At 42.4% G+C, this 13,521-nt stretch overlaps 1 protein-coding gene across 9 annotated transcripts in view; it reads left to right on the top strand.

Annotated features, from left to right (window-relative positions):
* Positions 1-3,754, top strand: part of TBC1D1 (TBC1 domain family member 1) — a 110,042-nt gene extending 106,288 nt beyond the window's left edge. For all 9 annotated transcript variants that reach the window (XM_082759999.1, XM_082760000.1, XM_082759998.1 and 6 more), the window contains one exon: positions 1,711-3,754. In XM_082759999.1, coding sequence (XP_082616125.1) covers positions 1,711-1,911 — 201 coding nt within the window. In that variant the 3' untranslated portion in view covers positions 1,912-3,754. The remainder of the gene's footprint in view (positions 1-1,710) is intronic.
* Positions 3,755-13,521: the final 9,767 nt, after the last annotated feature.

Below are 13,521 nucleotides of genomic sequence, written 5' to 3'. Positions count from 1 at the left end.
GGATTTATTGTCTGTAAAGTGGTCTGTCTTGCAAGATTTGGGGTGTTGTTGTTTTATATATTTTTTTTAAACTGTTATCTAGATGGCTTAGATAATATATGAAATAATAATGTTTAATATATGTTCTGTGCCTGTTCAGTCTGCAGCTTTTTTGAGAGGCAGTACACCTGGTCTCTGTAGGGGTTATTCTTTGCTTAAGTGTTCAAGAAGTCAGCTTTCTGGCTGCTTTACAACAGGACATTTGTTGTAAAACTTCCAACCACACAATTAATTTGATGAATAAAGGGAATTCAAGGGTAAGAAGCAGACAATGTGCTCTGTTTGCAGCTTTCAGCCTCTAGATTATTGTCAAAGACATAGACTTCGTAAGGCAGTAGGTGAAGGAAGGAGTTCAGGTTTCTCAGCCATTGGTCCTATGTCACAACCAAAGCCAGCCAGCAGTGCAGACCCAGGTTGCTTTTCCTAACAAAAGTCTGCTTAATATGTAAATTCTGACTGTGTGAGGTCTGAACGTGAGCCTGTTCCAGGTGCTAGGATGAGTCTTAGAGATCTCAGAACAAGAGAAACTCCTCTGCAAGACATTTTCATAAAGCTTCAGGCACATAGGCAAGGAAATGGTTGAATGCGGCACAGGGAAGAGGGATTTCTGGGATGAGATTCAAGATGAGATGTCCTATATAGATACCTGCATCAGGACATCTTCCACCCTCTTGCCCTTAAAGACTCTGCAGCCCTAAGCATTTTGTTGTAAAAGCTCATCTTCACTTGAGTGCAACTCAGCACCTAGCATCATGGTGGGGAACTATCTGTAGTGTTGCAGCAGTCCCTTTTTCTTATAGGTGGGTCTCACTAGCCTTCCTTTCCTATGGTGAAAGGTGACCCATTGCTGACATGAGGAAAATACAGTACCAAAACATGTGGGTCATGGTTTGTCCATATTTTGTCCCTAAAGTGTGAACTTGATAAACCACCATAATTACAAGAACAGTGAGCTCATCAGAAACAAGAAATACTGCTCTGAAAGTTGAGACCACCCAAATGGTCTTTTCAAATGTTATCCATGATGAAACTTCCAAACAGATCTCTGCTTTTGACAAAGCACCTCAGCTTCAGGTCTCATGTGATGAATTTGAATGATCTCATGCTTTGTTTCACCATGAATTAGCATGGCAATATGTGCAGCCTCTTGAAGGAGAATGAGGAATACACAAAAACTGGAATTTTTCAAGATTTGTTGTCTGTTTGTATGTTACACTAAATCCTCACCTTGCTTGCCTCCAAGTCCAGCATTTGTTGGACTCAATGTGGAGAAGAAATGAGGTGTAACTAACGGGCTAAGTTGTTTTTGCTTTGCAAACAGTGTAGAATTCAACAAATGTGGTTGTACAAAAATGTCTTCCAGCTGGCCCATGCAGAGACTTATCTTAACCTGCCATTCTTTGGTATGTAATTTGCAGACTTAATAACTTTCTCATTTGATCTACCTTGCATTATATTGTAAGGTTAACTGTGAATGTGTCAAAGCAGTCGAGTTGAGAGAGAGAGGTTTCTTGTTACAAGGAACACTATAGTAATTGTCTGAAGTGCACAGGTCTAATAGCGTTCAGACTTGCATTTTACTTTTGCAATTTTCCATCATTTTGGAATGTATTTTATCAGTTATTAATTTCTTTTTTTTTTTTTTTCCTCTCTTCCCTCTTACTTTGAAAGGTGGCTAATGGAAAGATCCAAAACCTTGAAGCCACGGTAGAGCTTTTGTTGACTAATGAAAGCAAACTGAAGGAGTCAATTCTCACTCTTGAGCAGGAGCGAACAGCTTTGCAGAAGGCAGTGGAAGAGATGCGGAAAAAGATTGGTGACACAGATGAGAAACCTCTGCTCACTAGGCAAGAGCACCTGGACGCTGACTGAGATCTGTTGTTGTAACAGAGCAGAGAAGCTGAGCAAAAAAGAAGGGAAGAACTGGTTCTTTTTGTCATGATTCCTGGGGATTTGACACTGTTACCTTCATTGTACAAGCTGTACTGTAGCAAAAAGCAAGATACAGGTGCGGTGGCTGCCCAGATCAGAGAAACTGGTTCCTCCGGGAGATGGCTCTTTCTTCTTAGTATGTAGAAATGCTATGAACAGTAAGATGCCACATCATAATAAGCAAGAGAAAATTAATAGTGTGTGCGTTCATACACAATATGCTGTAAAGATGTCATGGATTCTTCCATAAGTGCTTCTAAACCTAAGTGCTTTGTTTGTTACATATTTTGTGTGTAGATCAACACCATGCTAAATAGCACATCATTTAGAAGCTCCTCTGAAGAAATATGGCAGTGTAAAACCTTTGAATGGATGGCTGCCTCACTGCAGCTATGCAGTGGTAAAATTTGGAGAGTTTTGTGATTGGACTTGAGGTAATTTTGTCAGTGTGCTTCCCCTGCAGCTTGACTTGGTTCTGTTAATTATGTTGTTTATGCCTCAGATAACTGTTTCCTGATGCTTGAAGGTGTCAGTCTATTGGACTCCAGAGAGCTGGACTTTGTCATATGTAACTACGCATAATTAGGGGTTGCCATCTGTTTTCATAAGTATGTTGTTTTAATATATTTTTGGTTAACATCCATTAGTTTAGTGTATTGTTAGTTGGCATTATCTGCTAAACGTACATAATGTATATAGTAATTGCGTTATGCTTAACAAAATACACTGACATTGGTTTGGTGAAGCCTGTGACTCCTGCAACATCATCCAAGGTTTTATATTCAGACTCCTCAAGTTTCATTTTATTTATTTCTGATCTGCTGTGTGATGTAAGACATCATTTTGCTGGGAAGCTAATGCCCACAATCTCTTTTTCCTCTTTATTTGGTACTCTATGCCCACCCATCCTCTGGGTAAGGTTGTTCTTTAAGACTTTTTTCTAAGCATTGGAGGCATTTGGAGAGTTTCATGTTGTGCCAGAGATTCTTAAACTGCTTTACAAAGGGTATGGCAGTTTGAATTAGGACACCATTCTTCTGCCTCTCTTGAGTATGATTACACATGTAAAAAAACCATCAGTTTCCTTAATATGGTGAGAGTAGTTTTCAGGCCAGTTGAAGCACCACTGCTACAAGTGCAATAATGTCTGTGGATATCCAGTTGTTTGGGTTTGCTTCAGAATTAAATAGTCCTGTTTAGTTTTGTTTTATCCCCAAGCACAGAGTTAATAGGCATCATTGTGTTGTCTTGGTGGAGATTTACCCAGGAGATGTGACTTTTTTTTTTCCTTCTTAAATTGTTATTTTTATTTTTAAAACTTCAAAGCACAGAGTTTTGTTTTCTGACTGGCAGTGTAGAAAAGGTTTTGTTTTGCTTTTTCCCTTTCTTCATGGAAGTTCTTCTGATGCATTGTGGTTGTAGTTTAACATTCATCTACTGTGCAAAACGAATACCTCTATGTAGTTCAAAAAGAAAAAAAGAATTTACTGTTTAATTTCTAAATCTTTGTTTGACTCTGTCATGTCTTAAATATGGCTGGTTCTTGCAAATCCACTCTGTTTTCACTTAGTATTAAAATTCCAGATTAATTATTATTAATCCATTTACCTCAAAAGCTTGCTTTTATTTGGAAATCCATATTGAAGCTCATGCTTCATATTTAAAACCTTGTTAGAATGGACCTCATACTGTTAGAGCACTCCATAACGTTGCATTTTTACACCATCGTGCCATAATTCATACACTGACTTTTTAACAAGAGCAATAAAAATAATAATCTATGCCTACATCAATGCTTGTAATTTATTTTTACATTTAAAAATAAAAAAGTAGTTTGTGGGGTGGCAGTTCAGAACTGTGTGAGACTGTCCCTGAAACTGCAGTGACAATTAATGAGACCTCATAAACATGCTCAGGATCCAGTTGTGATCTTGGGACCTGCACCTGCAAACGTTGACTAAGCTGAAGCACATCCTGCATGACTCCAGGGATGCATTCCTTTTTTTGGTGTTTTGCTTCTCTCAGGATTGAAGGGGAGGATTACTTCCAGTACTTCATCACGAATCTGCATAATTGCACAAGTGTACGGTGTAGATCAGAACTACAGTAACTGTTCTCTGAATGCACAAACATGGTAAGCAGATAATAAGGAAATGTTTGCTTTTTTAACCATCTAACTGTTTCAAATTCAGCAGGGAGCTGAATTTTCTGTAGGTACGCAGGAATTTTCTGTTTGTACATATGCAAATTAATACAAATTTGTTAATCATGCAAATGGCTGGCAAGCACGGGGTCATACTATCCACAAGTCCAGGATCTGAACATGAATGAGGTAGCTGAATTAAGACTTTCTGCCACTTACACTGAAACAGATATATGTAGTATATTGCTTCATTAATCTTCAGATGTCTTTCCCCATCTTATTATGCTCATTTTTGTCACCAGGCCTCTCCAGGTCAAGGGGCCAAAAGTGGAAGAATATGGAGGGAGGTGATATCGTGCACCCAGTTCCCAGTTTTCAAAAAGCTTGGAACTTTTCCCTTCAGAAGTATAGAATCATAGAATCATAGAATATCCTGAGTTGGAAGGGACCCTTAAGGATCATCAAGTCCAACTCTTGACACCGCACAGGTCTACCCAAAAGTTCAGACCATGTGACTAAGTGCACAGTCCAATCTTTTCTTAAATTCAGACAGGCTCGGTGCAGTGACCACTTCCCTGGGGAGCCTGTTCCAGTGTGCAACCACCCTCTCTGTGAAGAACCCCCTCCTGACGTCCAGCCTAAATTTCCCCTGCCTCAGCTTAACCCCGTTCCCGCGGGTCCTGTCACTGGTGTTAATGGAGAAAAGGTCTCCTGCCTCATGACAACCCCTTGCGAGGAAGTTGTAGACTGTGATGAGGTCTCCCCTCAGCCTCCTCTTCTCCAGACTGAACAGGCCCAGTGACCTCAGCCGTTCCTCGTACGCCTTCCCCTCCAGGCCTTTCACCATCTTCGTAGCCCTCCTCTGGACACTTTCCAACAGTTTCATGTCCTTTTTATACTGTGGTGCCCAGAACTGCACACAGTACTCGAGGTGAGGCCGCACCAGCGCAGAGTAGAGCGGGACAATCACCTCCCTTGACCTACTAGCGATGCCGTGCTTGATGCACCCCAGGACACGATTGGCCCTCCTGGCTGCCAGGGCACACTGCTGGCTCATATTCAACTTGCTGTCTATCACGACTCCCAGATCCCTCTCTTCTAGGCTGAGAAGTAATGAGAGCCCTGAGGCAGTCCCAGGCACTTGCATCTTCCTCTTACTCCATTCCGTATGTGAAGAGCCTTATGGATATGTAAAATTAGATTCCCTGTTGTCTGAGTAATAGTAATCGTCATCATGTAATGTATTCCATGTGAACAGTAATTTCCAATTCCAAACTGAATGTTCTAAAAACAAACAAACCAATACCCTGCAAATCCATACACTGATCCTCAGAAGGCATCCCGACTGAACCATTCTTGGAAAATCCAAATTGAAATAATCAACATATTCTCTATCTCCCTTCTTCTACAGATAAAAATCTTCAGGACTTTTGCTTAGCTATCGAAGAAAAGAAAAACAGCAGCAGGGTGCTGTGCCAGGGTGCTGGTGCATGACATTGATGCAGTAGTCCAGAAAGAGGTTAGTCTAAAACATGGAAGGAACTAGTGTTGGTATGTGCAATGAGAAAAAGGTAGCGACTGTAAATCTACAGCACTGAACAGCACTCCGTAGCTGAAGGACCTGATGTGGCGCGGTGTGTCACCCTGTTCAGGTTTGATTTTTTCCAGCTAGTGCACGTGGTAGTGTGTGGTAGGTACTTGAGCCTCCCTGTGCTTTCGGGCGCCTGATGTACTGTTGTAATTTTGTCTTGTCTGTTTCCAGAAATCACTGCTTAATATGGAATCTGAGAATGCTGGTGCAGTGCCTATTGAGTGGGAAGGTCAAAAGCACTTCATGAAAGGCACATATTTACAGGCCTTCCCTTGTGCAGAGCGAGAATTGAGTCACCAAGTTGTTCAATGACTTGCACGAAATATTACAGTTTCTTATTTATCACCGGCACTGAAATGAAGATCTAAGTCATGGTCAAGCTGTCTAGCTAGTTGTCCAAAGGATTGTTCCAGAAGGTCTGTAATGTACTCAGCACTCAGCCCTGCCAAAAGCAAAAAATGGGAAGCACAGTCACTGGAGCCTTGTCCTTTCCTGGCAGCTTTACCTCTCTCCCAACAGTAACTCAGTCCTACTAAAGCACACTCCTTACTGGGTCCTCTGCAGGTATCTAATACCTCCAGCTCTCACTCGGTGTGCTGGAGCAGGTGCACTGCTAGCAGTTCTGAGTAGCAAGGATTGGAATGTATCACCGCTAGTCAACCAAGGTGTGTTTTTTTCCCTCAAATGTAGTAATCTTTGGTAACAGTTGCTCTTACTGAGGACAAAATCATGGAACTGCAGCTAGGAGGACACTGAATGAAAGACAGTAATTTGCATGGAGCATGGAGGACACCACCACTCGTCATTTTCTCCTTTGGGAGGTGGTCTGACAGCACATAGAGGAACAAAGAACTGGATCAATTTTTTCTGAGTTCAAGACCACCACAGCTGCTGCAATTTTACTGTAAGCAAGCAGCCCGGTACCCTAACATGGCACAGCACCCCACTGCTGCTTAGCCAAGTGAGCTGGGGTAGTGTCATGCCCTGAGCCCATTCCCCTCTATCCCTCTGTCAGTAGGATGCTCCTCGTGCTTGCCTGCTTGTCACTCTGAGCTCAGAGCTCACTTTTCCCTTCAGAGCCACACCTGCCCTTACTGCTCCCACCACCCAGCACGGAACACAGCTCCAGTTACCTCCCTGCTGCTGAATCCAGTGCTGGTCTGGTCAGAGCTTGTTTCGGTGTGTCTGCGTGCCACTGTGCATTGAGCAAACACACCGATTCTCTTGGAGCTTGCACAGGGACCTCCAACACAAAAGTCACACTGTGTAGAAGGACCTTTATCAGTCTCCTACCTATTTCAGAATATTGTGATCACGATCTTTTCTGCTTCAAAGAGGGTACTGTGTTTACATGCTATGTTGAAGACCCCCAAAAAAATGCCTATATCGAAAGGAGAATGCATTTTTTGACTACAACTGGATGAATGCCATGATCGCTTGAAGCAAGAGGCACCTTAGATCATTGTACAGTACTCACACAGTGTCACGCCCTGTGATGTGAAATATTTCTTCTTTAACAGAGCTTTACTCACACAGGTACGTGGGAGGGAGAAGAATGCTGGCAGCCAAGCTAGCCGACAGGAGCGCAACCCAGGCATTGCCTTCAGAAGGCACATGTGTGGCTTACACCCACTGCGTTTTACATAACCTAAATTAGGGTGGATGACTGGGTACTCATTTGCTCTTGCAGCTGCCAGGAAATGTTCCTTTCATCTAAGCAAACCTGAGGCCTCAAGAATTCAGTGCCTCAAAGTAGGCCTTTTCAGCGTAACCCGAAGCAAATCAGCAAGTACTTCATTATGTAGGAGATGCTCCTTTATATAAATGGATTTTTTTTTCCTTCTATCTAATTGCATCATAAATTTCCAGGGGTTTTGAAAAGCTTTTGGGCTATAGATGCTAAAAGATGATGAAACTCCTCTAACAGAGGAGCTTTAATGAACAGGCTTCATTAAAACCGAAGTTCTGGAGAAGCTTGTACTAGCTCCCTGCCCCCAGCTTTTCTCATGCAGCCTTTCAGAATGCTGAAGAGATTTTAGGAAAGTTTCCTGACATTTCTATAGGACTGTATTTCACACGTAGACGCTGCTGTTCAGAAAGAGATGGGAGCAGGATTCTGCTTTTGGTTTGGAGTAAAATGACCAACAAGGATGTTCTGACAGTGGGCATTGGGCCCAGACTCAAATGGATGCCTGCGCCTTTCTGTCATTGCCCATCACCGTTCTTTAATCCCTTTCTGTCCATTAACATTTTGCAGTAGACTGCCTGTCTACGAAGGTGATAGAAATCCATTTTTCATTTTCTAGCTAAAAGCAGAATATGATAATTACCTTTTGTATCTATTCTTCTGTTAGTAATGAGGCGGTGAGTTTCCATTTCTCACTAGTTATTAGCAAGTCAGTCTAATCATGATAGTCCTCAGGGGAAAAAAATAGTTGTCTTGCTAAAGTTTGACTTCTATTGAAAGTGATGGGTTTTTATTAACTGTTTAACTAGCACGTAAGAAGTTTTTCTCTGCATCCAGGTTCTGTTTTCACAGATATTTTTTTTCATAAGCTGTTATAAGATGAACGAATACTTGGAGTACTCCTATTTGGAGTATTTTTCCATGTTAGGAAAAGCATCCTGATGCTCAGGATATTGTCTCTTTAGAAAATGAAATGCCTTGCAATGTCAAAAACTTGGAATTGCTAAGGCAAGAGTTGACTGAGAGGACATGTCTCTTCCATGTGTTAGTTAACTGAGTAGCTTGAAGAGCTGGCCACTGGTTGGGACTTGGAGCTCACAAAGCCACCGATTCTTGATGGGATCAGCAGGATGTGTATGTCCCCCCTGCTTGCCATTTCCACTTTTCTCTTAGGGCAAAAATAAGACCCCTAAACAAACGTTAAAAATTGAAGTGTGATTGCTGTTCAGTATTTAATGGCCTGCTACAACAACTGTGTCTAGTGTTTTTTAGTAAGGAGTTTCAAATGGTGGTTTCAGTGGTTAGAGACAGAGGTAACAAGGAGATACAGAGAAGCAGTGAACCTTGCAATTGGCAAAGTAGCAGAGTAATTAACAGTGTGTAAGTAAGGAATGATTTTAAAGCATTTGGATTGGCATTACGGTCACTTTGAGAGTAGAAAATACAAAGATGCCTTTTAAAAATAGAAAGAGATGGACTGTCAAGAAGAGAATGTGTAGGGACGACCATGATAAAAGTCATGGTATTTTCAAGGCCTGAATCTCTGCAGTAGGATGCTTAATATCCCATAAAGAGAGGAGTGCAAATATCCATTGAACAGGGGCAACAGGAATCTGAGCATAGTGAAATAATCTCCATGCACTTCAGAAAAGCCGTCAGGTATTGTTTTTTGTTGTTTTAGGTGTGGGTTTTTTGTTTCTTTCAGTTCATGGTGGAGTGCATAGAGGCAGGCCTCAGTGCAAACAAGGTTTCTTCTCAGATGAAGAAAATGTGTTGTTCTTTTCAAATGGTGGCAAAAGCCAGCTAAGACCTGATCACCTAACCTAGTCATCTGGTCAGGAAAGAATGCTTCCTGCTCAAGTAGAAAATAAAGGAAGGCTTTTTAATACAGCTACACCCTCCAGCAGCCTCCAGCATGTCCCTGGGGCACACTGGTATCTTCATGGTGATGAAATCAAGCTTCAGTTTCAATAATTCTTAGAAACAACAACTAAATAACAATATAACAACTTCCAGCCATAGTCACTTCCACAATACCTAAACTCAGTGGATCTGAAGTGCAGGCAGACCGTGATGCTGGTCCGTTATCATAAAGTCTCTGCTTGGAACTTCTCTTGTTGGTCCCTGCTACTTACCTTACCTTTAAAAACAATAAAAAGTTATTTATTCATAAAATTTGGATTTTTTAAAATCGTCAAATCCTCCTTTTTTTTTTTTTTTTTGGCATTAAGCTGCTAAACTTTGTAAATGTGTAAACTACATTGACACAGTAGAAGGCTTGCTTTAATACACTGACTTTGCAGGAGGACAAAAAATTGGATGGTGGTCCAGAATGTAAGACAGCATTTTATCCTACCTGTACAAAGAATATGTCTGCAGGAACTGCAGATGGCTCACTCAGCTCCTGCAGGACTTACTAAGATTGTGTGGTGGACCTGTGTACAGCTACTGTCTTTTATGTTAAATTATGCTAGTTCAGATGGGCTGGGCAGTGTGAAAGGTGCCATAGCAAACCATTCTCCATACTCTGGTAGCTGTCAAGCTCCGTATGGAGAAAGAAAAATAAGTCTGTGTTAGCATAAATCAAGCATGCATAAACAGCATGTTCTGTCATCAGAGCATCTTTAAGGCATCCAAAAATTACCAGCATTTATGTTAAAAAAAAAAAAAAAAAAAAAAAAAACATTTCCAATTCTCTCTTTTTTTTTTTTTTTTCTAAGTATCTCATTTCCGGAAAGGAATATTATTTTAGTTGTGGCAGATACTTACAAGGTTCTAAATGGGTTTAGAATAGGGCAATAATTGCTTAAAATTGTGGGAAAATTAAGGAATATCTATTTGGACATTTGAGTGGATCCATGCTAATTGTTTGCTGAATGTGTGTCCCAAGTACAGTAAATTCTCATTTCCCCTTTTAAAAAAAATCATGGCTTAACAAAGGACAAAAACTTCAATTGTCAGCTTTTGCTTAAAAAAGAAGTAGGAAGTCCTCTGATTAAAGGAACACAAGTGTATGTGAGAGAAGGAGGAATCGAGAGTTTCAGAGGCAAAGAGCTGACAGCAGGGATTTACCCAAACCCTTTCTGTGACCTTGCGATCCCAGCAAACAACAAGCAGCATCTCACTGCTCTGTGGCCTACAAATTCCAGGAATATTTACTCACAGCAATGTGATCTCAGAGAAAAGGTTATGGTATACTTTCCCTTGAAAGCCCCTTCTGCATTCCCCTGCCACCAGCTGCCCTGTCTTGCAACGTGAAGATGGACGTGCACATAACAGGGACCTAAGGCAATGTCTGCAAGCTCCCATCTCTCACTTAACCAACACGTCACAGTGAAATGCCAAAGCTAACCAGATAAGATGGAGAACTTTCATCTCTGGCAACTAAGGTATGTGCTTCAGCTTGTGGGGTCAGCTTTGTAGTGACTGATCCCGTGCATTTTTGTGAAGCCAACCTTCTGGAAAACCAGCAGGTGATGATGCCACACAGGTCAAGAGATGATGACTCTTAAAGCAGAAAGTCAAACATCAATGAAAGACTGAAAACCAGAGCCAACCATCATCTTTTGTGGCCAGGCAGATCAACCGTTGGAACAAAGAGCTCTTGAAAGATTTGACATTTTCTCCCCCATCACCTTTGTGACCACGTTTGGTCTATGCCCAGCAGTAGCTAGTGCAATGAGCCCTATCATCCATACCAAGGAAACCAAGGGCATGGGAAGTCTGAAAGCTTTTATGAGTGTCAGGATCTTGCTTTTTCAGCCTGTGGAGGATGTCTGTTGGGCCATGTCCCAGCCCTGGTGCATGGTTTCACGTTGGCCTACACCACTCCAGTAGCCATACTTTGTGTGTCAGCTTCAAGGCTACCTCTTGACTAAGGTCTTCTGAATATGCAAGTGTTGTGAAGCATTTTTCCAGCCCTTGGCCAGTTAGGCTGTGGGCTTTGGTACTTCCTACCATTTTTAATCATTGAAGGACAGGCACAGAAATGGCACACAGTGTTCCATTGCCAGTGTTCTCCACATCCCGGATTACACACACAGAATACACACAGAATTTTCTAGGTTGGAAGAGACCTCAAGATCATCGAGTCCAACCTCTGACCTAACGCTAACAGTCCCCACTAAACCATTTCCCTAAGCTCTACATCTAAATGTCTTTTGAAGACTTCCAGGGATGGTGACTCCACCACTTCCCTGGGCAGCCTGTTCCAGTGCCTCACAACCCTTTCAGTGAAGAAGTTCTTCCTAACACCTAACCTAAAACTCCCCTGGCTCAACTTAAGCCCATTCCCCCTCGTCCTGTCACCAGGCACGTGGGAGAACAGGCCAACCCCCACCTCACTACAGCCTCCCTTGAGGTACCTATAGAGAGCGATAAGGTCGCCCCTGAGCCTCCTCTTCTCCAGGCTGAACAAGCCCAGCTCCCTCAGCCGCTCCTCGTAGGACTTGTTCTCCAGGCCCCTCACCAGCTTCGTCGCCCTTCTCTGCACCCGCTCAAGCACCTCCATGTCCTTCTTGTAGCAAGGGGCCCAAAACTGAACACAGTACTCGAGGTGCGGCCTCACCAGAGCTGAGTACAGGGGGACGATCACCTCCCTAGCCCTGCTGGTCACACTGTTTAGCCCTTGGTCTCCATGTTTGCAGATGATGTTAGACTTCTTGTCCCAGCACACCCTGGGAACCCACACTTGCTGACAATGGCAGCAGCTCCTAAGGCTTTTCAGCTACGGGCATTTCCCACGATCCCAGTGCCTGTTCTGTAGCTGTGGCACAGATTATTTGTTCCCAGCTTCATAATTTTTCATTTCACTGCTTTAAAACTTTTGACTTCTTTAAGCCTGCATCCTGTTAAGGCAATCAACATCACTCAGAAGCCTTCCTAACCATGTATCTTCTAAAAAACCACTGGGGGAACAGAACTTCTGTAACTATATTTCTCATCCCACTGTGAGGTTTGCAAGAGCCACCTAAGTTCCCAGTTTGGAAGTTCATACACCATGATCAAGGAGCTGCTGCTGTTTCCAGCCCCCTCTGCTACATGGGTGAGCAAGCACTGAGCTGAGGCCACAATGCCTGCTGAACTTTTTAACGCAGGAGCAAATTTTAAGTACAAGCATCTCAGTAGTAGCCAACTGTGCTAACTTCCCAAGCTGCCTGGACATTCAGCATGTGCTAAGGTTCTCGCCAGCTACCAAACTGGCATGATTTTGGAGGCAAAAAAAAACAGTTGGTGAAATTTGTGCTGAATATTCCACACCAAAAAAAAAAAGGCCAAGCTCATTCCCTTGCCATAATTCATTTGGCCATTTGTCCTAACCTTTCTGTGGCAGTAGTATGAGTGCTTTTTCCCACTCTCTCCAATCATCTTTTGCACAAGGATTGCAAAGCTTCAGGCAATTAGCCTGGCTGTGCAGCCATTGCTGTTTCTGGGGGAGGTTTAGAAATTAAACAGCTGTCATACCCAAACCTATCACAAAAATCAGGCTGATTATAATATGAGCTTACACTAGGCAGATGGTAACTGTCTTCTTAATTGCAAGTTTTGGGGACTTTCTGTCTCCCAGAGCTCGAATGTTCTATCTATATAAGGGAAGAAATGCCAGCGTAGTAAAGTATTACCCTCCTGCATCTTATCAGGAAAGGAAGAAAATTGATTTTAAAAAGAAAGCCCACAAAACTTCTGGCAGAGATTTAAACTTCTTTATTTGTTGCTGCTTCATTCTACTTTTCCTTTACTGCCTGATATTAAAGGACCCATATTTGTTCCTGGGGAGGGGGGGATGTAATCCCCTATTCCAGCAGGAACAAGCTGGTCCCCTTGTTATTCCTGCCTCAGATAACATTCTGCCCCTGGGGCATTTTTTTTTGTTGCTGGGTTATTTTTGAATGTGTTTATTACCCTTAGAGTTTAAGACCTAAGCCTATAATCTCCCAAGCAAAGCAGCGACTGTGACCCTAAGCAAAGGAGGTGCTGTAATGCTTTTGTTCAGCATTATGCAAGATGCTGAGTGCTGTGCTGTGCAGAGCGCTTCCATCTCCTGCAGACATCAGCTTCTACAGGATGTAGTTTTTCTAAACAACATGGGAAAAACAGGAGAGTAGAGGAATTGAACCAAATCCTCGGTAC

The sequence above is a fragment of the Aythya marila genome, assembly GCF_965140915.1.
Source record: "Aythya marila genome assembly, chromosome: 4".
In the NCBI taxonomy this organism is placed as follows: Eukaryota; Metazoa; Chordata; class Aves; order Anseriformes; family Anatidae; genus Aythya; species Aythya marila.
Note: the sequence above shows the minus strand (reverse complement) of the source record. Positions and strands in the feature narration are given on the sequence as shown.